Raw genomic sequence first — 27496 nt, 5'->3', positions numbered from 1 at the left:
TAGGAAATTTTATTTCTGAAATTCATGAACACTTTTGTTAAGAAGTTACATTGATAAAATTGCTTCTGAGTTTCAAATAAGGCATTGGTTAAATGAATTATTGTAAATAAATTAAGCTTAATCTTAAGATTAAATTGAATTAAAAGCTAACTAATCCTATATGATACAAATGTCTAGTTCACCACTCTTTTTGAACCTGCCAAAAGTTGAATTATTTCACTCAAAAGGCCATATTTGCCCTTTTGAAAAGCATTGTCACTTTACATTTCTAGGAAATGTATACACAGTTTCCTAACATGCTTTCCTCCTCTATTGTTGTCTGATATCTTTACATTTTATTACATTTTTTTAATAGCAGCATTGATAATAACCACATAGATGTGTTTTGTTTGAGGCATTGGGGATTCTAGCAGGGCCTGGCTGAAGTGTGCTGGCTTCTCCGTTGCAGGGCCATCTCTCCTTCTAGGTGTCTTGTTTGCAGGGCGCAGGCCTGGGTGGGGCCTTCTTGAGATGCAGGGGCGAGTGCCCCCCATTTTAATGTATATAAGGTGATTTATTACTTTCCTTTGTTGTTACACATATAGGTTAGCCTTGGCTTCTAAATAACATAAACAGCCCTGCATTTTAATTAAGATACAGTAAAATTTACTTTTTTGTTTGTTTGTACAGTTCTGTGAGTTTTGGCAAAGGCAGAGTCCTGCAGCCACTACCACAATCATGATATAAAACAATTTCATCACCCCCCATACTTCCCTAAAAGGAAATGACCATTAATTAATCTTCTCTACACTGGTAACTCCTGAGAGCCACCGGACCATTCTCCTCCCTTAATGGTTTTCTTTTTCAGAAATGGCGTATGAATGGAATTGTATCATATGCAATCTTTGAGACTGACTTCTTTTAGCGTAGTACATTTGATATTAATCCACATTGATGCTTGTACCACTAGTTTGTTGCTTTTTATTACTGAGTTAGTATTTCGTTAGTAGTTCTATTCATTCCCTCACCAGTTGCGGGACTTCGTGTTGGTGGTGTGTTATTTGTGAGTGCAGCTGCCCTAAGTATACAGGTTTTCATGTGAGCATTTCTTCACAGTTTTTTTAAGCATACTGTATATTAAGGATGATTCTTTATTATGTATGTTGGAATATTTCTCCTAACTTGTTTGCCCTTTATATTTATTTATGGTGTTTCTTCCCCCCTTAATAGTGGACTTTGGTTTTTTAGGACAGTTTTAGATTTATATGAAAATTAGGCAGATAATACAGAGAGTTACTAAATACCCCTCCCTCCCCCAGTTTCTCCTATTAACATCTTGCATTAATGTACATTTGTCATAACTGATTAACCAACATTGATGTTATTATTAATGAAGGTTCTTAGATTACATCAGGGTTCAGTCTTTGTGCTGTACAGTTCTGTGGGGCTTGGCACATGCATAGTGTTATGTATCCACCATTGCAGTGTCATACAGAATAGTTTTGCTGCCCTAAAAATCCTCTCTAGTTCCATCTCTTCGTCCTCCTTTCTACACTCCATCTCCACACTCCTGGCAACCACTGACCTTTTTTCTGTCTCCATAATTTTACGTTTTCTCGAGGGTTATAATTGGAATCATACAGTTGTAGCCTTTTCAAACTGACCTCTTTGCACTTAGCAATATGCATTTAAGATTCTTCTGTATCTTTTCGTGGCTTGATAGATTTTTTTTTTTGCTATCACTGAATAACAATACCCCATTGTACGGATGTATTACAGTTTTTGTCCATGCACCACCTATCAAGGGACATCTTGGTCACTGCCAGTTTTTAACAGTTATGAACAAAGCTGTCATAGACATTCATGTGCAAGTTTTGTTTGGACATAAGGTTTCAGCTCATTTGGGTAAATACCTAGGAGTGTGATTTCTGGAGCAGAAGATGGTCTGTCTTTGTGAATGGTTTTGTGAGCTTGAGAAGAATGTGTATTCTGCTGTTACTGGAACAGAATAGAAGTAGTCTATAAATGTCAATGAAATCCAGTTGATTGATGGTGCTGTTGAGTTTGACCATCCTTACTTATTTTCTGCTTGCTGTGTCTGCCAGTTACTAATGCAGATTGGTTGATGTCTCCAGTTATAATAGTGGATTTCACTGTTTTTCCTTACAGTTCCATCAGTTTTTACCTCACAGCTTTTGACACTTTGCTATAAGGTGCATACACATTAAGGATTATTATGTCTTCTTCAAGAATTGATTCTTAATCATTATGAAATGCTTCTAATTCTGGTAATTTTCCTTGTTATATCTGCTTTGAAATTAATGTGGCTAGCCCTGCTTTCTTATGATTAGCGTTAATTAGCATTGTATACCTTTCTCCAGCCCTTTACTTTTAATCTATTTGTGTCTTTATATTTAAAGTGAGTTTCTTACAGATGGCATATACTTAGGCCTTGTTTTCTTATCCAGTCTGTCAGTTTCTTTTAATTGGCAAATTAGACCTTTCACATTGAAAGTGACTATTGTTGTAGCTGGGTTAATGTCAGCATTATTTGTAATTGCTTTCTGTTCATTGCATTTGTTCCTTGTTGCTTAATTTTTTTTTAAATCTGTTTTCTTCCTTCTCTGGTTTTAATTGAACATTTTTTATGATTGCATTTACTCTCCCGTTTTAAGATACCAGTTATACTTCTTTTTAAAATTTTATTGGTAGTTGTCCTAGAGTTTGCACTAGACATTTTTAATGAATACAAGTCCATTTTCAAATAACACTTTACCATTTTACAGGTAGTGCAGTTGCTTTATAACAGATTATAATCAACTCTTCCCTCCCTTCTCATGTACTGTTGCTCTCATTTCACTTATCCATAAACTATAGTACCTAATTCATTGTTACTGTTATTATTTTCAACAGTTAAGATCAATTCAGAATATGAAGGATAAAAGATCTTATTTTATCTTCATTTATTCCTTGTCTTTTTCTTTACTTAGATCTGAGTTTCTTACCTATGCTTTTTCCTTCTCTCTGAAGAACTTTTAATACTTCTTTCAAGGCAAGTCTATTGGCTGTTCTTTCAGCTTTTGTTTGCCTGATAAAGTCTTTGTCTTTAACTTTTGAAGGATAATTTTGATGGATACTGAATTCGAGATTAGTTTGTTCTTTCAACCCTCAGATATTTCTCTCCAGTGTCATCTTGCTTGCATGGTTTCTGGGAGGAAGTCTGATGTAATCCTTAACCCTCTTCCTTAAATTTTTGTTTCGTTTTGTCCTTTAGTTTATTTCAAGAATTTCTTTTTTGACTTTCTGAAATTTGAATATAAGCCTCGGTGTTGATGTTTTGGAATTTATCCATTTAGTGTTCTCTGAGCTTTTTGAAACTTTGGTTTCATACCTGTTACTAATTTTGGAAAAATTCCCAGCCATTATTTACTTAAAATACCCAAGTTTCTTTCTTCTTCTTTTGGTATGTCCATTATGTGTATGTTATATCTTTCATAGTTGTCCTGCAGTTCTTACATGTTCTGCTCTGATGTTTTTCATTACTTTTTTTCTCTTGGCATTTCAGTTTGGGAGGTTTTTATTAACATATCTTCAGGCTCACTGATTACTTCTCCAAGTCGTCGTTTAGTCTAATGACGAAATCATCAAAAGCATTTTTGTGGTAGTGTTTTTAACTTCTAGCATTAAAAAAAACTGTTTTTCATAGCCTAGTTAATTAATAACAGTTATCTTCAGTTCTTAGTTTGATTATTCCAAAATCTCTGTCTTGTCTGAGTTTGGTTGTGATGCGTGCTTTGTTTCTTCAGAATGTATTTTTCTTGCTTTTTTTTAGCATTCAGTGTAATTTTTTGTTGAAAATGTTATGTGATTTTATTGGGTAATAGGAACCTAGGTAAATAGATCGTTAGTGTGAAGTTTTAGAAGCTGGCTAGGAGTCACGTTGTGTTTAATGTTTGCTTGGCGTGTGTATTGTTTGACGGTGTCAGAGGCTTCATTTTTCTCAGGTTTCCTTGTTTTTGTTTTCACTATTATTTGGGGTTTCCCTAGGAACTCCTTAAATAGAGTCTGTGTCTTGCACCTCTCTAAGTTGTAATCTACTGTTATTATACTATTATACTAGAACTTTGCTGATGTGGGGATAAGGTACCAGGGAAAGGAAGTGTTCTATAATTTTATGATTAAATCTCAGTTGTTATAGTGGACTAGGGTCCCTTTCCTATGAACTTAAGAAGAATTTTAGTCTTCTCTCCTTCCGACTCTTTGGTCATGAAGGCTGACTGGAACTGGAGTTGTCTAAATGCCCTTTTTCTAATTCAAAAAAGATTCTGATAAAGTAGTTTCCCTTGAAGGCAGGTCTTTGTTAAAAAGGACACATTGTGGTTCGCCTGGGTGGCTCAGTCGGTTAAGCGTCCAGCTCTTGATTTCAGCTCAGGTGATGATCTCAGGATAGTGGGATTGAGCCCTGCATCAGGCTGGGCGTGGAGCCTGCCTGGGATTCTCTCTTTCCCTCAGCTACTCCCTCTCTGCTCCCACCTCTCTCAAAAATAAATACATAAATACATACATAAATTAATTAATTAATTAATTTTTTTAAATAGGAGGATACATTGCTCTGGCCATATCTCAGAATGGTTACTTTTCCTCTTCCCATGCCCAAAACTGGAAGAAATCATCCTCCTCCTGGTTGATAATCTGGCAGAGCTACTAATGGTAAAACTCATGAATATGCGGAGGCTTCTCTTAAGACTGGGCCTTTATGAGTTTTAAAGCTTCAAGCTGCTTTATACTCTGCCTTCAGGAATGCACTGTTACTCTAATAAAGTATTCTTACCAGTTACTTTCTTCAGAGGCTCCTGCTCACGGTAAGCTCTGTAGCTTTCCTATTTGTTCAACTTTTGTCTTTCTTGTTGTGGGGAAGGAATGACAGATTCCAAGCTCTTTACATATTGGAGCTGAAAACAAAAGACCTCTTATTTATGCTTTAATGAGAGTTTTATTGAGACAAAATTCAGAATCATAAAAATTTATCCTTAAAAGTGTACAATTAGGTAGTTTTTAGTATGTTCACAGAATTGTGCAGTCCTTACCACTATTTAATTTTAGAATTGATATATCACCTGAAAAAAGAAATCCTGTACCCATTAGCAGTCATGTCCCCCAGTCCTGGGCAACCACTTAACCTGTTTTGTTTCTGTGGATTTGCCTACACTGGGCATTTTATATAAGTGGAATCCTACAACATGTGACTTTTGTTTCCAGCTTATTTATCCCCCCCCTCCCCCCAAATCCATCCATTTATTTTAGAAAGAGAGAGAGAGAGAGGAGGGAAAGAGCAGAGGGGGAGTGGGAGAGAAGCAGAATTTCTCCTGAGAACAACCCCATGACCCTGAGATCAGACATCAGGACTGGACCCGAGCCAAAACGAAGAGCCAGATAGATACTCAACTGACTGAACCACCCAGACACTCCCTGGCTTATTTATCATAACATAATGTTTTCAGAGTTCATTCCTGCTGTAGCATATATCAGTATTCCGTTCTGTTTTGTTCCCGAGTAATATTGCATTGTAAGGATATATCACAGTTTGTTTATCCATTCGTCAGTAGGTAGAAATATATTTTTGGCTATTATGAGTGATGCTGTGTAACTTGTTTTGTGTGGATATGTTTTCATTTCTCCTGGGTAGATGCCAGGAGTTGAATTGGTGGGTCATAAAGAAACCATGATTACCATTTAAAGGAACTGCTAGACAGTTTTCCAAAGTGACTGCACAGTTTTTCATTGTCACCAACTGTGAAAATTCTAAATGCTCATTCTTGCCAACACATGTATTCTTGAATCTGGTCCTCTTAAGGTGTGTAAAGTGAGATCTCATAGTGGTTTTGATTTGCATTTCGCTAATGACTAATGATATTGAGCATCTTTTCATGCACTTATTAGCTATCTGTAGATTTTCTTTGGAGAAATGTCTATTCAGGTCCTTTGCCCATATTTTAGTTGGATTTTCTTTTTATTGCTAAGTTGTAAGTGTTGTTTATGTATTCTGGATAGAAATCCCCTAACAGCTGTATGATTTGCATATATTTCTCCTGTTTCAAATTTCTTGACAGTATTCTTCAACACACACACAAGTTTTATAATTTTATGAAGTCTGGTTTGTCTTTTTGTTGTCGTTACTTGTGTTTTTGGTGTAATATCTAAGAAACTGTTGCCTAATCCAAGGTTATGAAGATTTACTCTGGTGTTTTTGTCTAAGAAAAACATTTTGAGTTAATTTTTATATGCGGTGTTGTGGTGTTGCTTTGCTTTCATTCTTTTGCATAGATGCATCTAGTCCCAGTGTCAGTTGTTGGAAGAGTCTATCTTCCTTCCATTAAATTGTCTTTCCTTGTCCAAATCAATTGACCATAAATTTAAGGGTTATTTTCTAAACTCTTTAATTCTGTTGCATTAATATATATGTCTATTCTAAAGCCAGTAATAATACACTCTCTTAATTATTTTAACGTTCTAGTGAGTTTTAACATTGTGAGGTGTGAGTCCACCAGGTTTTTTTCTTTTGCAAGATTGTTTTGGTTCTCCTGGGCCCTCTGCATTTCCATATGAATTTCAGGATCAATTTGTTAATTTCTGCAGGAAAGCAAGTTAGAATTTTGACAAGGATTGCCTTGTATCTCTAGATTAATTAGGACGGCATTACCATCTTAACAGCATTAATAGTATTCTTCTAGGCCATGAATGTGGTTATCTTTCTATTTATTTAGGTGTTCTTTAATTTCTTTCAACAATGTTTTGTAGTTTTTAGTGTTCAAGTCTTGCACTTTTTGGTTAAGTTTATTTCTAGATTTTTTTATTCTTGATTCTGTTGTAAGTGGAATTGTTTTCTTAAATTCATTTTCAAATTGTTGCTAAAGAGTAGAAATAAAACTGATTTCTTTTAAGATTTTATTTAATTAATTTAGAGAGAGTGTGAGCATATGAGCATGGGGAAGGGGCAAAGGGAGAGGGACGGAGAGAATCCCAAGCAGAGTCCTTGCTGAGCATGGAGGCCAACGTAGGGCTCGATCCCACTATCCCGAGGCAATGACCCAAGCCCAAATCGGACCCCCAACCAACTGAGCCACCCAGGTGCCCCAAAACTGATTTTTGCATACTGAACTTGGTATCCTGCAGTCTTGTTGAACTTGTGTATTCGTTTTTTGGTAAGGATTCTTTAGGATTTTTTACGTACAAAACGGTGTTGTATGTGAACAGAGGATGGTTACTCCTATCTTTATAATACGGATGGCTTTGCTTTTTCTTGCGTTACTGCCCAAGCTAGAACCTCCAGTCCTGTGTTGAATAGAAATGGTAAAAGAAGATATCCTTTTCTTTCTTTTTTTTTTTTTAAAGATTTTATTTATTCATTCGACAGAGAGAGAGACAGCCAGTGAGAGAGGGAACACAAGCAGGGGGAGTGGGAGAGGAAGAAGCAGGCTCATAGCGGAGGAGCCTGATGTGGGGCTCGATCCCATAACGCCGGGATCATGCCCTGAGCCGAAGGCAGACGCTTAACCGCTGTGCCACCCAGGCGCCCCAAAGATATCCTTTTCTTGTTCAAGGGGAAAGCATTTAGTCTTTTACCTTTTTTTTTTTTTTTAAAAGATTTTACTTATTTATTTGACAGACAGCCAGTGAGAGAGGGAACACAAAGAGGGCGAGTGGGAGATGAAGAAGCAGGCTCCCAGCAGAGCAGGGAGCCTGATGCGGGGCTCGATCCCAGGACCCTGGGATCATGCCCTGAGCCGAAGACAGATGCTTTAACGACTGAGCCACCCAGGCGCCCCTAGTCCTTTACCATTAAGTATGATGTTAGGTATGGATTTTTTTTAATAGATGCTTTTTACCGGGTTAGGAGGTTCCCTTTTATTCCTAATTTGTTGAGTGTTGTTATAAAGAAGGGATGATGGAGTTTGTCTTAATTCTTTTTCTGTGTCAATGATCATGTTGCTTTTATATTTTTCATTCTCTCAGTATGGTGTATAACATTGATTATGTTTCTAAACCAACCCGTATTTCTAGGATAAATTCCCCTTGGTCATGATGTGTAATAATCCTTTTTGTATGTTGCCAGATTTGGTTTGCTAGTTGAAGATTTGAGCACATATATTCATAAAGGATAGTTTCTGTTGTTTTCTTGTGGTGTCTTTGATTTGGATAATAGGGTAACACTGGGAGGAGTCTGAGAATTGGTGATAATTTTTCTTTATGTTTGGTAGAATTTACCAATGAAGCCATCTGAGCGTAGCTTTTCTTTGTGGGAAGTTTTAAGGTTGCTATTGAGTTTTGGTAGTTTATGACTTTTAGGAATTTGTCCATTTTAAGTTAAGTAGGTTATGTAATGTGTTGCTGTATAGTTCATAGTATTTTCTTATAATTCTTTTTATTTCCTTAAAATCTTTTTTTACTTTGGTAGTAATTACATTCTTTTGTTCCCGATTTGATTGAGTCTTTTTTCCTCTTAGTAGAACCAACTTTTGAATTCATTGATTCTTTTGTTTTTCTGATCTTTATGTCATTTATTTCTGCTCTAATCTTTATTATTTCCTTCCCATTGCCTGCTTTGGGTTTTTTAGGTTTGTTTGTTTGTTTTTAATTATCTCGTTTCTCAAAGTAGAAAGTTGGATTATAGAGATATTTCTTTAAGATTTTATTTTTAAGTGATCTCTACACCCAACATGGGGCTTGAGTTCAACAACCCTGAAATCAAGAGTTGCACACTCTACTGACTGAGTCAGCCAGGTGCCCTGAGATATGTCTTTTTTAAATATAGGCAATTGCAGCTATAAATTTCCTTCTGAGTACCACTTTAGACTCATCCCACAAGTTTTGATGTGTTACGTTTTCATTCTCATTCATTTCTAAGTATTTTCTAATTTCCCCTGTGATTTCTTTGTTTTTTTTAGGAGCGTGTTGTTTAGTTTCCACGTGTTTGTGTACATTGAAATTTTTCGTGTTTGTAATTTCTGGTTTAATTTCCTTGTGGTTGGAGAATATACTGTGTATAATTTCAGTTATTTTAAATTTATTGAGGCTTGTTTTATGGCCTAACAATAGATCCTGGAGATTCTTCTGTGTGCTCTTGAGAAGCATGTCTCGTCCCCACATGGTTGGCGGAGAGTTCTGCAGATGTCTATTAGTTCTGGTTGGTTTACATTTGTGTTCAGTTTTGCGTTTCCTTGTTGATTTTCTGTCCAGTTATTCCACCCATCATTCAAAGTGAGTTATTGAAGTTTTCAACTATTGTGAATTGTGTATATTAATTCTTTGAGTTTTAGCTTTAAATAGGACTCTGTTGCTAGGTTTGTATTTGTGTGTAATTGTTATGTCTTGATGTATTGACCCTTTCATCGTGATAAAATATGTTCTTTAATTTTTACTAACAACTTTTGTCTTAAAGTCTATTTTGTCTGGTATAAGTATAGACATCTAGTCTCTCATTTGATTACTGTTTAGTATGTCTTTTTCCTTCCTTTTACTTTCACCCTGTTTGTGTGTGCAAATCTAAAGTGTCCTCTGTGGAGTACATATCACTGGATCTTTTTTCAAAAGAGAAAAAGACTATTCAGTGGATCTCTGCCTTTTGTTAGGATGATCTTATTTATCCATTTGCATTTATTATCATTATTGATAACATAGGACTTAAGTCTGCCATTTTGATATTTATTGTTAATGTGTTCACTGTTCTTCCCTTGTTGCTTTCTTTTGTGTGTATTAGATGTTTTCTAGTGAAACTTTTAAGTGCATTGTGGCTTCTTTTTTGTAGTTCTTGAGTTCTTTTTTTTTTTAATATATAAAGCTTTATTTGTCTATCTGAGAGAATGTGAGTGAACAGAAAGAGGGGCAGAGGGAGAGAAAGAATCCCAAGCAGACTCCCTGCTGAGTGCAGAGCCTGATGCAGGGCTCGATCCCAGGACCCCGATATCATGACCTAAGCCACAACCAAGAGTCAGACGCTTAACTGACTGAGCCTCCCAGGTGCCCCTGGAATTATTCTCTTAGTGGTTGCTCTGGAGGATTACTCAGATAATATCTTAATATGAAAATATAATTTGGATTGATACCAACTTAATTTCAGTAGTATGTTAAAGTTTGCTCCATAGTATATCTATTTTTCTCCCTTGTCCTTTTTGCTATTATTGTCATAAAATTATATCTGTATGCAATTTAAACCCAAAATGCTACAATTACTGCTTTATGTTTTTTAGATAGAAGAGAGTTAGAAACAAGTCATTTATACTTTTATGTTTACCTATGTTGTTACTGTTGAGGTCCTTGCTTTGTGTAGATTTGAGTTACTATCTAGTTTCCTTCCTTTTCTGCCTTATTAGTTCTTATTCAGGTTTGTTAGTGACAAATTTTCAGTTTTTGTTTAGTTGGGAATATCTTAGTTTCTCCATTTTTGAAGTACAGTTTTGCTCCATATAGAATTCTTGCTTCCCAGGCTTTCTTTCAGCAGAGCAGTATATCATCCCACTGCCTTCTGGCTTCTGTGGTTTCTGATGAGAAGTGTGTTGTGTATCTAATTGAGTAAACTGGCATTAACTATATAAAGCAATAATGGTGACATTCTTGTGGAGTGTGCGACATATAAAAAAAAACAGTGATAGCAGTAGCAAAAGTGTGGGAAGAGGTAAACAGGCTTTAAGAAGTTTTGCGTTACATTGTCATCATGTGATAAATATACTAATTCAATCAAGAATATGTTAAAGATGCCATTTTTCACACTTATAAGGTGTTTGTTAACACAATACTGAAGTGTATAGCAAAAAGTTACAAAGGTTAAATATAGAAAAATACAAAGAACATAGGAAAGGATGAATGGAGAGAACAGATGGGAAACTAACAAGCTAGTAGACTTAAACCTATCTATAGTAGGAATTAAACTAAACTAGTCTTCTTAGTCTCTGTTATTTGATATTTGGTACAACCATAATTTAAAAAATGCTAATAAATGTGAAATTTGAAAATACCTGTATTGATACATTGATCTGAAAATTTTTTATGTCTGTTTGCTTTGCTAAACACATAGTACCACAATAATAAATTTCTTGTTCATGTACTTTATTATTTTTTTTTTTTTAAGATTTTATTTATTTGACAGGGAGAGAGACAGCCAGAGAGAGAGGGAACACAAGCAGGGGGAGTGGGAGAGGAAGAAGCAGGCTCATAGCGGAGGAGCCTGATGCGGGGCTCGATCCCAGAACGCCAGGATCACGCCCCGAGCCGAAGGCAGACGCTTAACGACTGAGCCACCCAGGCGCCCCTTGTTCATGTACTTTAAAAATCTCGTCACTCCCTCACTGCTGTTGACTTTGAGCTTGTTTTTATATGTCCTGCACACTTGAAACATGTACCAAACATGTTGGTTCACTGCATGTTACAGGCCACACCCATCCACCTCTGCTGGTACAGGTTTCCCCCGTCAAATAACTTTGCTTCCACCACTTCACAATAACCCACAAGCTACAGTGCTATGTCACCTACTTCCCCAAGTAAACTTCAGGTCTTTTCAGTGTAAAGTGCCATATTTATTGTAGTGTTGATGTATTTTAAACACTTTAGCATGTGTAAAATTGTTTTTACTGAAATTAGGGGTTTTTTAAATTGGGTTCTTCTCTCCTTTAACGTGTTACTAATGGAGTTTTGGAATGCTGTGCTCTTAACCCCACTTTTTCCCATAAACCCTGTAGTTTTTACTGCATGATTTTGTATAGTGCAGTGAATTTAAGGACCTTAAATGTGATAATATAGCATGAGTCCCGCTTCCCCCAGCTTCAGTTTGGTAGAGATTTCATTTCACTGTCTTCTGGGCTTCATATATTCTTGTGAGAAATGTGCACCTGAGTGTTCAGCTCAGTGTTCCTGTGACAGTAAAATGTCTTTTTTTGTCTCCTGGCTGCTTTCAGTGTCTGTCTCTCTTGTTTGTTTGTTTGTTTGTTTGTTTGTTTTTAGTTCGACTGTGATTTGTGCCTAGGTGTGCTTTTTTTTGCATTTAACCTGCTGAGGTTTGCCAGGCTTATGAATTTATAAATGTTTTTCTTTTTCCCAAATCTGGGAAATTTTTCTCAAAATTTTTAACCCACTCTCTTTTTCTCCTTGTGGGACTCTGGTTACATGTATGTTAGACCTTTTTTTTTTTTTCTTTTAAAGATTTTATTTATTTATTTGACAGAGATAGAGACAGCAGCAAGAGAGGGAACACAAGCAGGGGGAGTGGGAGAGGAAGAAGCAGGCTCATATCAGAGGAGCCTGATGTGGGGCTCGATCCCAGAACGCTGGGATCACGCCCCGAACCGAAGGCAGACGCTTAACGACTGAGCCACCCAGGCGCCCCTCTTCTACATATCCTAAATGTACTTTTTAAAATATCCTCTTTGTCTTACTGTCCACTTGTTCGTGTCATCTAGAATGCATTCTTGTTGCAGTTACGTATTTCCCTGGCCTTCTTCATATTTGGGTATTCTAGAATTTTGCTTTTGTAGTCTCATTTTGATTGGGAAATCTAAAGGTTTTCTTCATTTTGTTCATCTTTTTCTATACTTATTTTCTTTTTATTACAGTTTGTACTTTCTAACACCTGGGCCCCCAGACTAAAAGCAGGTGTACATTGGAGTTCTCAGGTCCCTTTTCAAGGTGAACTAGCAGCCTTGCCAATTCAGTCACTGATCTGTTCGACTGCTTTGTTCCATATTAGTCAAGAGACGTCTACTTCTCTTAAGTAGACCGTGGTGTCCGACAAGCTTTAACCAAGGCAACAGATGGTGTCAGCGTTTCCACATCTTCTTTCAGGAGCCTTTCGTAAAGCCAGTTTTTGGCTTTAAGCAGTGAGCATGGCTGATGTTCTCTTGTGGAACATTTTAAGTCCTTGTGTCCTCAGAAGGGGAAACTTGTAGGCATCACGAGTGCTCATAAACCCAGAGCTTTGCTGGTCCCTAGCCGTATCCCTGCTCGCAGCTTTGTATTTCTTCTCCTCGAAGACTTGAGTCTTGTACCTTCTTAAGTAATTTTTCCCTCCCAGTACTTAAATTGTAGGTTCTGTTTGGAACAGAGGGGCTGAGCTAAAATACACACTTAATAAATCTTTCTGACCGTGTATCTAAATGTTGTTTCTTGATGTTTTGTCACTCTTATCTCACTTGATACCTGCTCTTGATAGTAATACTGCTTTCGTGAGTTCAGCTCGCTCAGAGTTTTACTATCTGGTCGGGCAAACACAAAGTTATTTTTCCTTTTGAAAATATTGTTCTTCTTGATTAAAATTCTGTATTTTTACATATGAGCTTTAAAATCATTTTCTGGTTTTGAAAATTTATTGGGAATCTTTCTTAAGTCTTATTACATGTATATATTAATTTTGGAAAGATAAGTCTTTTTGTACTGTCAAGTTATCCAGATATACATAGTATATCCATTTATTTACGCTTTTTATATATTATTTTTATGCCATACTTGAGATTCCCATTTTATGATTTCTGTAGTTTTGTGACTGGTATGTTTACACTACTTTTTTTCTCTACCTGGTACTACTAGAAGAGAAATTTAAATTTTTGTGTTTTTTTTTAATATCCAGTCACTTTGCCGAAAAACTTCATTATACTTGACCTCTGAACGACACAGGTTTGATCTGCATGGGTACACTTACATGCAGATTTTTTTCCAGTAAATACAGCGCAGTGCTATAGATATATTTTCCTTATGATTTTCTTAGCATTTTCTTTTTTCTTCCTTATGACCTTATTCTAATAGTACAGTATATAATATACATAATCTGCAAAATACATGTCAGTTCACTGTTTGTGTTATCCATAAGGTGTCAATAGCAGACTATTAGTAGTTAAGTTTTGGGGTTTCTTTCTTTTTTTTTTTTCTTTCTTTTTTTTTTTTTAATAAAGATTTTATCTCAGAGAACACAAGTGGGGGTCAGGGGCAGAGGGAGAGAAAAAACAGACTCCCCATAGACAGGGAGCCTGGAGCCGATGCTGGACTTAATCCCAGGGCCTCAGAGATCATGACCTGAGCCGAAGGCAGACGCTTAACCAACTGAGCCACCCAGGCTCTCCCAGTAGTTAAGTTTTGGGGGAATCAAGTTATACATGGATGTTTGACCACATGGGAGTCAGCACCCCAGCCCCCTCCCGCCCCTCCAGTATTCAAGGGTCAACTGTAATTCTAAAAGCTTTTAGTAGTTTCTGTAGTTTTCTATGTATATAATCATGGCAACTACAAATAAAGATTATTTTATATCTTTTAATATTATACTGGTTGTTTTCATTATATTATTAAATTATCTGAAACCTTCAGAATAATGTTTAACAGTTGTAGACAATTCCATGTCCTGTTTTAAGTGGAAATGGCTTCAGTGTTTACTGTTGAGTATCTTGCTGTATTAGATTTGGGAAAATGTGTCATATTTTAGTTTCATTTTATTTTGCTTGAGTTTTTATTAAAAATGGTAGCTGAGGGGCGCCTGGGTGGCTCAATCAGTTAAGCGGCTGTCTTCAGCTCAGGTCATGATCCTGGAGTCTCTGGATCAAGGCCGGTATCAGGGTCCCTGCTCAGTGGGGGGGTCTGCTCCTCTCACCCTGCTCACACTCTGTGTGTCTCTCTCTCTCAAATAAATAAGTAATATCTTAGCAAAAATAAAAATGGTAGTTGAAATTTATCAAGTGCCATTTTAATCATAGTCAATTAACCTTTTCACAAACTGGATTTACTTTATTCTTTTATTTAGTTGGTGGTTTGCCTCTTTCTTTCTTTTTTTTTCTTTTTTTGCATCTGCTATCTTTATCAGGTTTTATTAGTATTTTACAAGCTTTTAAAAATGAATCGCATGCCTTAATACTTTTTCCTTTTATATTTCTTTTTTTGGAGGTAATTTTATTCTTTTAGTTTGATAAATTAAAAACTAAGAATCCCATGTCTAATTTGATTTTGTCATTTTGCCAAACTCTGAGAAAACCAGTACATGGATACCATATAGTACATACTTGTAAATGTAATTTTATTAAATATTTCCGATGTTTTTATATGAATTTGACATTTTTTCCAAATACGTATCCATGTCCCTTTCTTTATGGTCTAGATTATTACTCTGTCTTTCTAGAAATATAATCGTTTCCTAATTATTGTTTCTTTTTTCTTCCACAAGTCCCCCTATACTCTTTATTAGAAGTCTTAATCCTAAATATTTACATGTAGATAAGTTGAAAGGTTTTTGTAGTTGTTAGTGGAGTGCGTAATTATTACTAGTACTTTGGGTGTATTTATGAATTAGTGCTATGGAAATTTACTGTGAATCTGGGTTTTATTGTTGCTTAATATTGCCTTTTTTGCTGTTATGAATTGTAGAACTTTTTTGTAGCTGTCCTGTGAGTTTCAACTTGGGTTGGGTTCTGATATGTGTCAGAGTATTTGGTAATTTTTACATATATGGTTATAATAACCTGCTTTTCTTCCTCTCCCCCCCCCCTTTCTTTTTTTAACAGTTACATGGGAATTGGTCTTTCTGCTCAAGGTGTGAACATGAATAGACTACCAGGTACTTATCGTTGAATTATAGTACTGTCTTATGGCTACATCTTTTCTGGCTAAAAATTTGAAGTAATAATTTGAAATAGTTAAATACATTGATTTTCTGTATTTTTAATCTCCTGTGTCATGAGTTCAAAGTGGAAGCCAAGTGGTTTTAAAAAATTTTAATTTTGTGCTATTCAGCAAAACTTACATCTACCATGCATTTTGTTGTTTTATGTTTTTGCTTGCTTTGTTTTGTTTTGGTATTTTACATTACATAGTCATATCAACTACTTTAAATATTTTAATGTGATTGATTCTCTTTGCTACCCAGCACATTCCTGGCTTTTAACCTGTTTTCATTTGTGTAATATTCTGGGAATGTAGGCTAATAGTAAAAGTAAACTAAGGAAGGTGTCAATTGAGATGGCAGAACTGTTTCCCAAAACCATTCATCAGATGCAACTGATTCTTGAATTATACTTTCCGGTATTCTATTTACTAATGTTAAAAATTAATTTGGGGGAAACTTTTTGAAAATAGAAAAATCTTCTACTTTATATTAAACTGTGTGTGTGTGTGTGTGTGTGTGTGTGTGTGTGTGTGTTTAAATCAAATCAGAGCAAAATTCCTTTGGTCTGTTAGCAAAGGAAATATGCATGGAAAATGTGTCTTGCTATTTTTTTTTTTTAATGGTAGGAGTCTTGTTTAATACATGTTTTAGTCTTCTGTGTGGCAGATTTATTTTCCTTAGTGTTGTAAGCAGTATTTTAATGTAGAAATCATGTGGTGTAATTGTTGGGAATTTACATGTACATTTGGGAATTTTATCTCTGTGCTATCATCTATTGTACCATTCTTGCTTTTCTTGTCATAATCTTAGTGAATAGCTCTAGTACAGAGGAACCTTACTTTTCATTGTAAATATACTGGAACTTTCTCTTTAGGCTGGGATAAACATTCATATGGTTATCATGGGGATGATGGACATTCATTTTGTTCTTCTGGAACGGGACAACCTTATGGACCAACTTTTACGACTGGTGATGTCATTGGCTGTTGTGTTAACCTTATCAACAATACCTGCTTCTACACCAAGAATGGACATAGTTTAGGTACTAAGATAATGTATTGCATGTAAAATAATCAAATATTGTGATTATTGTACTTACAGCATGGTAGTCACGTGTATTATGTAGTCCTCGATTATAGATACATGCCTCTGGACATTCTTTCTTTGTTCTTCCCAGGTGGAAGTTGAGGAAATGGTGAAAATTTGTGTTCTGTGAAAGCCACATTGTATCACGTGTATGGGAATAACTGTGAAAATAATCCCCATGCTCACATATTTATTCAAGTAATAGAAATGCTAAGTGTTTTCTGCTTTGAGTAAAACACTAAACACTTCATAGTTTGACTGAGTTCTGTAGGTAACAGGTACTGAGAGAAAAAAGGCTGTCAGTTTTTAGTGTAGTATGGGGTAATAACGAAGGAAAGGCTTGATGCTGTCAACCAAACAAAAGGCATTTGACCTAAAAGGACAGGCCTGCTAACAGTGATGACTAAAGTTCTGCAGAACGGAGCAGAATTAAAACCATAACAGCAAAATTTCTAAGGATAAAAGACAGATGGCGAATAAAAAAATAAAGTAATAAAAACACAAAGAAGCCTATCCATTCTAAGACTAGTAGAAAATTAGGCTTTTTAGTTGCATATGCACCTGCAGCTCTTCAAATTGAGGATTCTGTGTGGTTGTTATACTCCCTTTTCCTAGAAGTTTTTTGTTTTTGTTTCTATACAGAAACTATAAAGGATAGTAAGACTGATGCTTAAAAAATAAAATGGTTTCACGTTATTTGAAAAGTCTTGATTCGAAGCAAATTACTTCTGATGAGGTAAAGCAAAAGGACGCAAAAACTAGCCTGAGAAGGCAGAGATTTCAGTGTGCGCGTAAATAGTACTTAAAAATGAGACAGCAAATAGTGTCCTTAGGCATATAATAGATGTTCTTTCATATAACGCAAAAACCGTTGTATCTTTCATTTCATAGTAGAAAATTCTAAATTTCTGGCTACAGTGGTAATAGCTATATCCTTTTTAGTGTCTCAGCATATTCCTGATGTAAAATTAGTATCTTCACTTTGATATTCAGCTTAAATCTTTTCCTTCTAATTATGAATATTGATTTTGAAGTCCTGTCTTATCTGACATAAAGTTTGTCCCAAGTCCACAGTAGACCCTTTTATTGTCATTGTTGTCAAGAGTGTTGATTCAGGACACCAGGCAAGAATGTGTATATGTGATTTGATTGCTGTGGCCAACCAGTTCCCAAAGGATTCAGCCTCTTTAGTTGATTCCTTGTTACTATTCTGGCTCTGACTTATCAAAGCATTTAACCCAGGATGGTCTTAGTTGCCTTGGTTGCTTAAGATATTTGATCTTAAATTAAACTGCAGAAATCTGCTTTTAGGTATGATCTTTGATTCAGAAATGCAAAAGGCATGTTTTTAAAACCAAAATTAGTCTTTTTACAGTTTTCTAAAACTTTATTCCAGAGAAGAAATTTTGTTTTGGGAGATGGAAAGATCATAGGTGATGTGATTTTATTTGTTTCTTATTAGACTTTCACAAACATTTATGTTGAGATTTTCTCTTGAATAAGAGAACTATTTTTAAAATGTGAGATACTTCTTAAGAAAAGGGTACTTAATGATAAAATCATGTTCTAATTTTAAGTAAATTTTTGAGGCGTTTGTCAGTATTCATTTATATATTTAATGTTTATTAAGCCCATAGAGTGGCGATTCTAAGAGCCATTAACATGGTTCTTCAGTTGCCTGGGTTTGTCTCCTGGCTTAGGCCATGTGACCGTATGCAAGTTAATATTTCTGTTCCTCAATTTGTAAAATAGGACCGCTATAATACCTCCCTTTTTTAGACTGAAATGATCCATGCAAAGTTCTTAGGTGATTGCCTGGCACATAGTGAGTACTCATTCATGTTGTTTATTCTCATTGCCCGAGTCTGGGCTGGATGCTGGGGATGCAGTAGTAACAAGTTACTCCTCTAGAACAGAGGACAGCAGGCCACAGACCGTGATCCAGATTGGTCTCCTGTCTGTGCTTTAAGTCGAGTTGCATGGGAACAAAGCCACACCAATTCGTTTGTGTAATGTGGGCAGCGCTTTCCTGTCCAGTGGCGGAACTGAGTGCTTGTGATGGAGACTGTAGAGCCTGGAGAGCAGAAGAGATTTACTTATTCTCTGGGTCTTTGCAGAAGTATGCTTCCCTCTGGTCTGAATTCTAGCATCTAGAAGATAAAAATATACGTACTGTTGTTTTGTATTTCCTGAAGTGGATTATTTCTACCCAAATGCTGAAACATCTTTAGTTTCTGTTTCAAAATACATATTTACTGATTATAGAAATAGAAATGGAAAGGTTTTTATTTGAGAAAATAGAGAAGCAGTTCAGTATCTTGGTTAACTTAATTGGAAATTTTTTACTTTTATTGAATGTCATCAATTGGAGATCACTTTTTGAAAAGCCTCTTGACAAATCAGAAAATTAGAAATATAAAAAAATTGTCTTCCGTGTAAAATTTAAATCTGCTAACTTACAAAAGTGGCATCTTTCTGTGGTCTGAATGTGTACAGGTTGTGGTGGCTGTATTTGGCAGTGTTCAAACATGTAAACCTGTGGGATTGAGTTGTGTTTCTCATTAGAGTTTTTGGTAAAGACAGGATTTCAGTAATTACTAACAAAAAGGAATTTTGGCTAAAACTGTAAAAGTAGACAGTCTTTTCTATAATAGACCTCTTTGGGGAAATTTTTTTAGGCTGCTAAATTATGATTAAGATACTAAGATATGATTGGTAATATTTGATTAAAATATTCTCTGTTGTTTTCTGTACCCTTTTTAGTTTCCTGAAAATTTTAGAATAAATTTCCATATTTGGCTGTAGTCACTTTGCTTTCTATTTATTAATGAAGCTAAAAGTAATTGATGTTTTATGGGGGGCTTGGGGGACCTCCAGCTTTGCTTTCTTTTGACAAGCCAACATGAATTTACTAGTTTTTTAGAAGTCATAAAAACAGGACTTAACTACAAACCACTATTTTTACACATTTATTAAAAACCATATAGTAGAGTGGCATAGTCATTTTGTCTTTTAATTTTATTACTTTGATTGGTAGAGTCAGCTAATTCTGTTTTCTGATGGCACAGCACATTTACAGAGCCATAAAATCTCAAGTGGGAAGAGACCTTAAAAGATAATTTGATAGAAACGCCCTCAAATTTTAGATGGCGATCAACATGGGAGAGGTAGTGGTGCTGGTGTGGTTTTTTTGTTTTGTTTTAATGTGTGTTTAGACTGGAAGAATTGAGAGTAACTGACTATCTCCTGTTTTTCTAGAGCTCAGTCTTTTTTAAACATGAGGTCCTACAGAAATATTTGGTTTATTTATTTTATTTTCAGCTAAGTAATATATTTAAATATTTGAAGAGAGATAATATATTAAGTCATCACTTTGGGATGCCAGTAGACTTACTCCTGTGACTCGTATCTGGAACGTGACTATGCTGAAATTACTGTCAGAGGACATTGATGAGAAATTCTCAACTGTATAAACCTTGATCCTTTGAATGAGAAATCAAGTTTTTTTGCAGAATAGTCCAAAGTTACTTAACAATGTACTTTCGTGAGAAAAAAAATTTTTTTTAAGAAACAGAAGTACTGTATTTTGCATCGTTCACTTTTTTTTCTTGGTAACAAAAAAATCTCTTCTTTCCCTCCCCCCCAAAATTACTTAAAAGCGAAATCTAGGTGAGGAAGATTAAGTGATAAGACTGGGTAAAGCAGCTTGGGTGTTGGTCAAAAATCAGATGTGACTATTTTGCAACCAGTTTTCTTATATGGTTCTTGACATAGCTTAGAAGGTACATCTGAAACCAGAGTCCTGGAGAAAGTCGCAGTGCTCCAGAAATAACACTGGTGTGTGACTAACAAGGATGCGGATCTTGAAAGGAGATAGAGCCTTCACTCAGACCTCTGTTGGCATTACTGAGAAAAATACTAGTCTCATTATTTTGTATTTAGCTTTAAAATTTTTTCCTTTCCTTCCTTTGCCATTCCTTCCCTTGTTTTCAGTTATAAATTCAGCTTGTCACTATCGTCTGCCTTTGAAAAACCGTGTCTAATGCCACTTTTTTTTTGTTTTGTTTTGTTTTGTTTGTTTTTTAGGTATTGCTTTCACCGACCTACCGGTAAGACATACTTTCTTTTAAAAGCTGTTTTGTATTTTTAATTAAAAGAAGTATAAAGAAACTAGTATTAAGCATGGTTGGAATTCCGTCTTCCTGATATCTAACAAGTTTATAGGCGATGCCTAGACTAGAGATCCTTTCTCTAGCCACCGTTGCTGTGTACCTTCAGAAATTAGGCTCCAAAGGGCACCGGGTGCCCTGGAACAAGGGAATTTCGTTGTAGCTAAAAAAATAAATCAGAATTGATGACTTCAATACACCTTGTAATGTCACTGTCACCGCATTCACTTGAAATATGTTTCTTTGGTGTTGCTGAACTTTTCGGCAAGAAGCTGCACAGCGGTCATGGTCATTTATCAACACAGCGCGTACTGAGTGCCTGCTGTGGGGAAGGCTGTGCGCCGGGGAGGCATCAGAACGGAGAAGGTCTCTGTCCTCTTGCAGTGTTCAAGCTGGGGAATAGGAGTAAACAGTACATTAAAAACAAATTATAACATTTTAAAAGGTGGCGCAGGTACTTTTTAAAGAAAGAGAAAAAGGAGGTGGGAGTACCAAAGACAGAACATGGGCTGTGCGGTTTGCTCCCCTTGGCCAAGGTTTGCCAAGGAGGACTTGAGCAGAGACTTGGGACAAAGCGAGGGAGCCCACGGGATGAGTAGGGAGAGCAAGAGTGTCCCCAGGCAGAGGAACAGTTAGAGGAGCCCGACTAAGGAAGGGGCCCAGAGAGGGGACGAAGACAGAGTGTGCTAGCTGAGTCCGAGATCCTGGGGGCGGGGGGTGGTTAGCGAGATCATGGAGACCCGGAGGGCCCTTGTAAGTACCTAGGCATTTCCTTTGAGTGACGTGCAAAGACACTGCAGAGTCTCAGTTCTCACGGGGTAGCTTCAGTTTTAAAGGATCGCTGATGCTTTCGACTGCTGCTTGAACAGTAGACTGGGGCAGGATTTAGGGCAGAAGCAGGCGGACCCGTGAGGAGGCTCTTGCAGAAATTCGGGCAGCGGGTGATGGTGACGCACATCATTAGAGATCAGAGAACTGCTTTGATTCTAGATACCTTGTTTACCGAGGCAAACTGCGCATTGTAACATGCATGATGTATAACGCTAATGGGGGGGGAGACCTAACAAACTAGGATAGGATGCTTTGTTATCACTTAGAATTTTGGGGTATTTAAGTAAAGGTTTTTAATCAGTATCACTTGTTGCACACCTGCAAATAATGACATAAGGAATAGAGCTTGATTAAGGTATTCCCCAAACTTCAAGTTTTGAGTCCAGTCTTTTAAACCACTTTTTTAGAGCTGATGTCTGTAGTTTTCTACGTGATGCTATCTTCTGTGCCATCCAGAACACTTCTTAAGAGCTCTCCATTATGTCTCTGGCATTTTCTTCCAAGCTTCTGATTGCATTGTGCAGGCTCTGATGCTATCAATTTTTAATATTACCAGAAGGCACTACAACAACCGGGATTCTGATATTTCTTTCTTATTTGGTCCATACATAACTTGTTGACTAAAATGTCTTAGAGGTAGCAATTATCCAGCTGTTTCACCAGGAAACAGTCAAGTTCCAGAGTTTAGAGAGAGCTTATTTCAGTAGATTCACACCTGTGCGGGCACTGACAGCTGTCTGAGCAGACAGATGTGAGGTACCAGTGCTTACAGGACACATTTCAGTTTCAGAGATGTTTGACAAAGGAGAATCAGAGGCAGAGAATAGTCATCCCATCTATAGATTATTAATATTCCTGAAGAAAATTCTAGGAAAAAAACCCCAGAAGAAATCAAAGTTATAATAGAGAACAACTGTGCTAATAAGCCAAGGAAAATGTGGAGTCTAAAATCAACGTGTTCACTAGGAAGCATTATTTAATAAGCAGTAATGGAGCCAGTGTTTATCTTTTTGAAAAAGTGTGTAATCTTAGGATTTTGTCTTATATTTATGCCAAAGTAAGTTTCAGGTAGATTAAAGAGTTAAATTAAAAAATTAAAAAATATCATTTGAAAAAAAATCCCAACTGAGAGCCAAGAGAATTTTCTGAAGGATTGGATGTGAAAATATGAGAGGATAGGGCTTTGAGATTCTTGGCCTGAGGAATGGAAAGAATGGCGATGCCACTTACTGATACAGAGAAGGCCGAAGGCCGTATATAGACAGAGCAGGTTGGGGGGGGGCAGGGGAGGGGAATCTGGAGATCAGTCTTGGATAAGTTAAATGGAATTCCCAAGTGTACAGTTGGCCGTGTAAGCCTAGAATTCAAGAGAGTGATCTGGACTGGAGACAAAAATTTGGGAATCCCTGGCATTTCCGTGTTTAAAGTCATGAGACCAGATGACATCGACAAGGGAGTGTGTGTAGGCAGAGAAGAGGGGCATGCATGTTTGGGAGAAGAGAAGCAACCGCCAAAGGGAGATTAAGAAGGAGCAATCCGTGAGGTAGGAGGAAGACTTAGATAGAATTGGGTGTGTCCTCAAAGCCAAGTGAGGAGGAAAGCATCTCTAGAAGAAAGGCGAAATCAACTGTGTGAGATGTCCCTGCGATACGACGGGTAGGCTAAGGACGGAGAATTGGACCCGCGGGTTTAGCAGAGTAGAGGGTGCTGGTGACTTTGACACAGTTTCAGTAGAGTGAGTGATCAAGAAATCCTGATCGGAAAGGATTTAAGAGCGAAAACGAGGAGGGAAATCACAAAGTAGGGACAACTTTGTGGAGGATTTCAACTGAAATAGGGAGGAAGCAAGTGGGATATGGTAGCTCGTGGCGGAAGTATAGGCAATGAAAGATTTTTTTGATTTACCGGGATGTTTATTCGCTGATGAGAATGATTCCGGTAGCAAGCACACAAGTTAATCTAAAGGGAGGACAAGTAACGTAGTCATCACAGGCGTAAGTGGACACGTGGGACTGGGATCACGTGCTTCGTGGAGGGGAGGCTGCCGGTGCGGCTGCCGGTGGGTGGGTGCAGGGCGGTGTGGCTCAGAACTGTCAGAGGCTGTGGGCAACACTGTGTGGCATTTGCAGTTGGCTGAAGGGCTCAACTGGTTGGGTGTTGTGGGTTTTTTTGTTTTGTTTTGTTTTTTTACCTCTTTTGTGGCCCTAAACAAGTAAAACCAATTGTCAGAGCAAGCAGATGTTTTATGAGCTTTTGTTCCTCGCTTGTACAAGTGGTGATGATTTGGAAAACGCTAAGCTGGTTGTAGACATGTTGACTATTTTTGTGTAGTCTTCTGATTATTTTTGTCCCATTTTAGAATCACTAGTTATGTTTTTTGCCTTGTCTATAATTAAGCAGTGGTGATATTCAGCTTTGTAACAACAGTGGGTAAAGTGGCAGTTATGGTGGTTGTTACAAGGTTTTGTGTTTTTTTAATACACTGGTTCTGAGAGCTTTTTATTTTTGTGACTCTGAGATCTTCTGGGACTCCTGCATGTAGCACAACATTCTGCTACTTAAAAAGGAAAAAAAAAAAGTCTTTCCCTTGAGGGCCCCACCAAAGAAGCGTTTGTATGTTCTGTACCTGTGATCTCTCACTAGCCAGTTGTAGCATTAAATTCTGAGAGTATATTTACAGAACAAAAGTTTATCTAGACCGTGGTGCACTTAATCATGGAACCTGGGGTGTTTACACCGCTTTGAAAACCTTGTCTCTCAGAATGATCTTTCTTCCTCGGCTCACCTCACCAGTTCGAGAAGTGTCCATCTCTAAACTAATTCACTTTGGGATTGGGTCAATTCGTTTTACAGAAGCTGCTCTCATTTAAAATGATGCTGCTTTCCAGTTCTTTCAGCTGATTTGAAATCTACGTTTTATTAGTTACATTATTTGCTATTTTCATTAGAAAACATCTTTAAAATAGAACAAAATTATGCTATTGAGAATATGATTTTGTGTATATTTAGCTTTTGGCTATTTTTTGGATCTGTATTTTTTATAGGTTAATAGAAATTAGGAGATCTTTTTTTTATTCTCTTCATAGAGATGGAAGTTATTTTTGTTTTTTCTAATTCTAGAAGGGGTGATTTTCTTTTAAATTTAGAAAGTTTCCTAGAAAACATTGTTTTACATAAATCCACAGCCTAGATCCATGCTACATCATGGAAGAACCTTGAAAGCATTATGCTAAAATTAGAAAGACCACATATTATATAATTCCGTTTGTATGAAATGTCCGGAATAGGCAGATCTGTAGGGTCAGAAAGTGGTTCTTGAGGGTTACGGGATGGGGAGGGGTGGGAAGGGACTGCTAATAGGTGCAAGGTTACTTTTTGGAATGATGAGAATGTTGTAAAATTAAATGGCGGTGATGGTTGCACAGCTCTGTGGTTACAGTAAAAACATTGCATCGTTCTATTTTTAGAAATCTACAGTCTAGCAAGTTAAAAAAATCTGTTATATGTATATTTTTAAATGTGTATAGTTTAGTCAGTTAAGGGCTAATTCCCTTCTCTCCAATTCTTCAGGTTTAAAGTTGAGTAAGTAGTATAAAAAATAGTTACTTTTCATTGACCCCAGCTAGCTTTACAACTTCTAGTTTTTTATCACATTCTGATTACAGAAGTAATATATAGTGTTAAGTATTCAAATAATAAGTGTTTATAAATACAGAAATGTACAAAAGAGAAGTTTCTCATAATCCCAACCTGTTTAGATGACCGTGTTGACCTGAGCGTATATCCTTCCAGGTCTGTTTCTAAACTTACGTTAGCCAGTCTGTCCATTATTTAAACGCTTACAGAAGAGGTAGGGTCATAGTTTGTGTGGTCTCTAGCTTGCGGTCTTCATTTAGTAATATATATGACATCTTTCTGTGTCAGTATACAGATGTTTTACTCTTACTTTTGTATAATATCTTACTGTATGATGTACTGCCACAACTTCTAAGATGTACATTTTTCATACTTTGACATGAAAAGTATGCAGGTAAGGGTGCATCTTAGTTAGAATCTATGGCCTGTCAGATTTAATGGGCATTGTTTTTTCTTTGACATAAAATGACGATATATCTTACAGTTATTAGAGTCTGAGTTTCACTGAATGTGGTATGTAATACCACCTGTGAATGGACATTTCTTTTTAATATTTTGCCATTAAAATAATGCTGCTGGGCATATATATCTTTGCACATGTTTGTTTCTCTGTCGGATTTCATTCTTACAAGTGAAATTGCTTTGTCAGTTTTAATAGACTTTGCCAGATTTCTTTCTTAAAAGATTGTATCATTTTATATTTCTGTGTATAGTTAATGAGAGGGCTTATTGTCTCAACCTTCAATCAACACTGGGTGTTTTCAGTCTTTTAAATCTTAATCTAATGTGCAAAAAAAAACTTGTTTTGATTTGTATTTTAGGAAATTGAGGTTAAGTGTCTTCCTATTTTTATTGTCATTTTATATTCCTTCTGCAAATTGCCTGTATACCTGTCACCACTTAAAAGAAATTGAGTTGGTCTGTTAATCTTTGTCCTGTATTGTGAAAAATATTGTTTACATTGAGAATGTTGATCCTTTCTTATATGTGCAGCACATTTCTTTGCTATGAAGTCCATTTGTCTTGACATTTATGGCATGTTTTGTCACAGGAACATTTTACACTTTTTGATGGCACAATTTTATCACTAATCCTGAATGTCCGTTTTCTTCTATACTGTTGATATGATTATTTTCTTGAATTTGTCAGAAAAATTTAGCTTAGCAAACAAAACATTTTTAAAGCATCTCTGGGCAATGCTGAGTATCAGAATTATAAATTCTGCCTAACAAGATTGCCTTACACTCTGTTGTTACCTTTATTAAGAGTCTTTGGCTTTATATACTTTTGTTTTAAAGTATTTCATAATTTTGTAATGGAGTTTAATGGAAAGAATACTGTGCTAGAAATGGAGAGGCTTGCATCAGTTGCTTTATGTGTATCATTAAGAAGTTTTGTGCTTTCGGATAAATCCCTCTCACTCTTTAGGTCTGTTTTCTCAGTGGTAAAATGGGAGGGTTGTAACAAGTGTCTCACTTTCCAGCTTGAAACTGTAAGAACTTGCTAGTTTTGTTGATTAAGAATCAGTACATTTGCGCACATTGCATTACCATTTATTTCCCAAATCCAGTGCAATTCTATTTCTCAGTATTTTGACACAGTATTCCTTTCGTTTCTGATTTTGTTGCTTGGTTGATCAGTTGTTTCTAAATACATCCTCTTAGCTTTTTGCTGTGAAATCTAATAAGCATCTTATATTTACATCCAAATTATCTCCTCTCAAACTTCACCTGATTTTGTACTGCAAATACTTGTGATAACCGTTAAGGCAAAGAAATAAGGCATAAGTACGGAGAATGGTGATGAAGTGGGATTTGGAGGTAATAGGAAGAAAAACTAAACTTAGATCTGGTGTCAGATGAATCTGTGTTCCGGTCCCTCCTCTGTCATAATGTAGACCCTGAGCAAGTTAATTACCCCCAATCCTCAATTTCTTTATCTTTGTAATGCAAACAGTAATTATTTCACGGGATTATTATTATGCTTAAACCCTGCTATTTAGTAGACATTCAGTAACTGGTCCCCCCTGTAGATATAACAAATAGTAATAGAGCCAAAAGAACTTGTGTGTTTTTTGTGTACTTGAAGCTGTTAAACTTGATTGTTTAGCCTCGAAATCTTGGAGCGTATCTAGATGCATTTCTCTGTGAATTTGAATATTTAAATC

General features: G+C 36.4%; 1 protein-coding gene across 1 annotated transcript in view; it reads left to right on the top strand.

The window, feature by feature from the left end:
* Positions 1–27496, top strand: part of RANBP9 (RAN binding protein 9) — an 88456-nt gene that overhangs the window by 34211 nt on the left and 26749 nt on the right. The window contains 3 exon segments of the mRNA XM_040645058.1: positions 15507–15559; positions 16482–16649; positions 20780–20802. Coding sequence (XP_040500992.1) covers positions 15507–15559; positions 16482–16649; positions 20780–20802 — 244 coding nt within the window.

Source organism: Ursus maritimus, unplaced genomic scaffold (genome assembly GCF_017311325.1).
Source record: "Ursus maritimus isolate PB19 unplaced genomic scaffold, ASM1731132v1 scaffold_30, whole genome shotgun sequence".
Lineage (NCBI taxonomy): Eukaryota > Metazoa > Chordata > Mammalia > Carnivora > Ursidae > Ursus > Ursus maritimus.
This window is presented reverse-complemented; position numbering and strand designations above follow the sequence as displayed.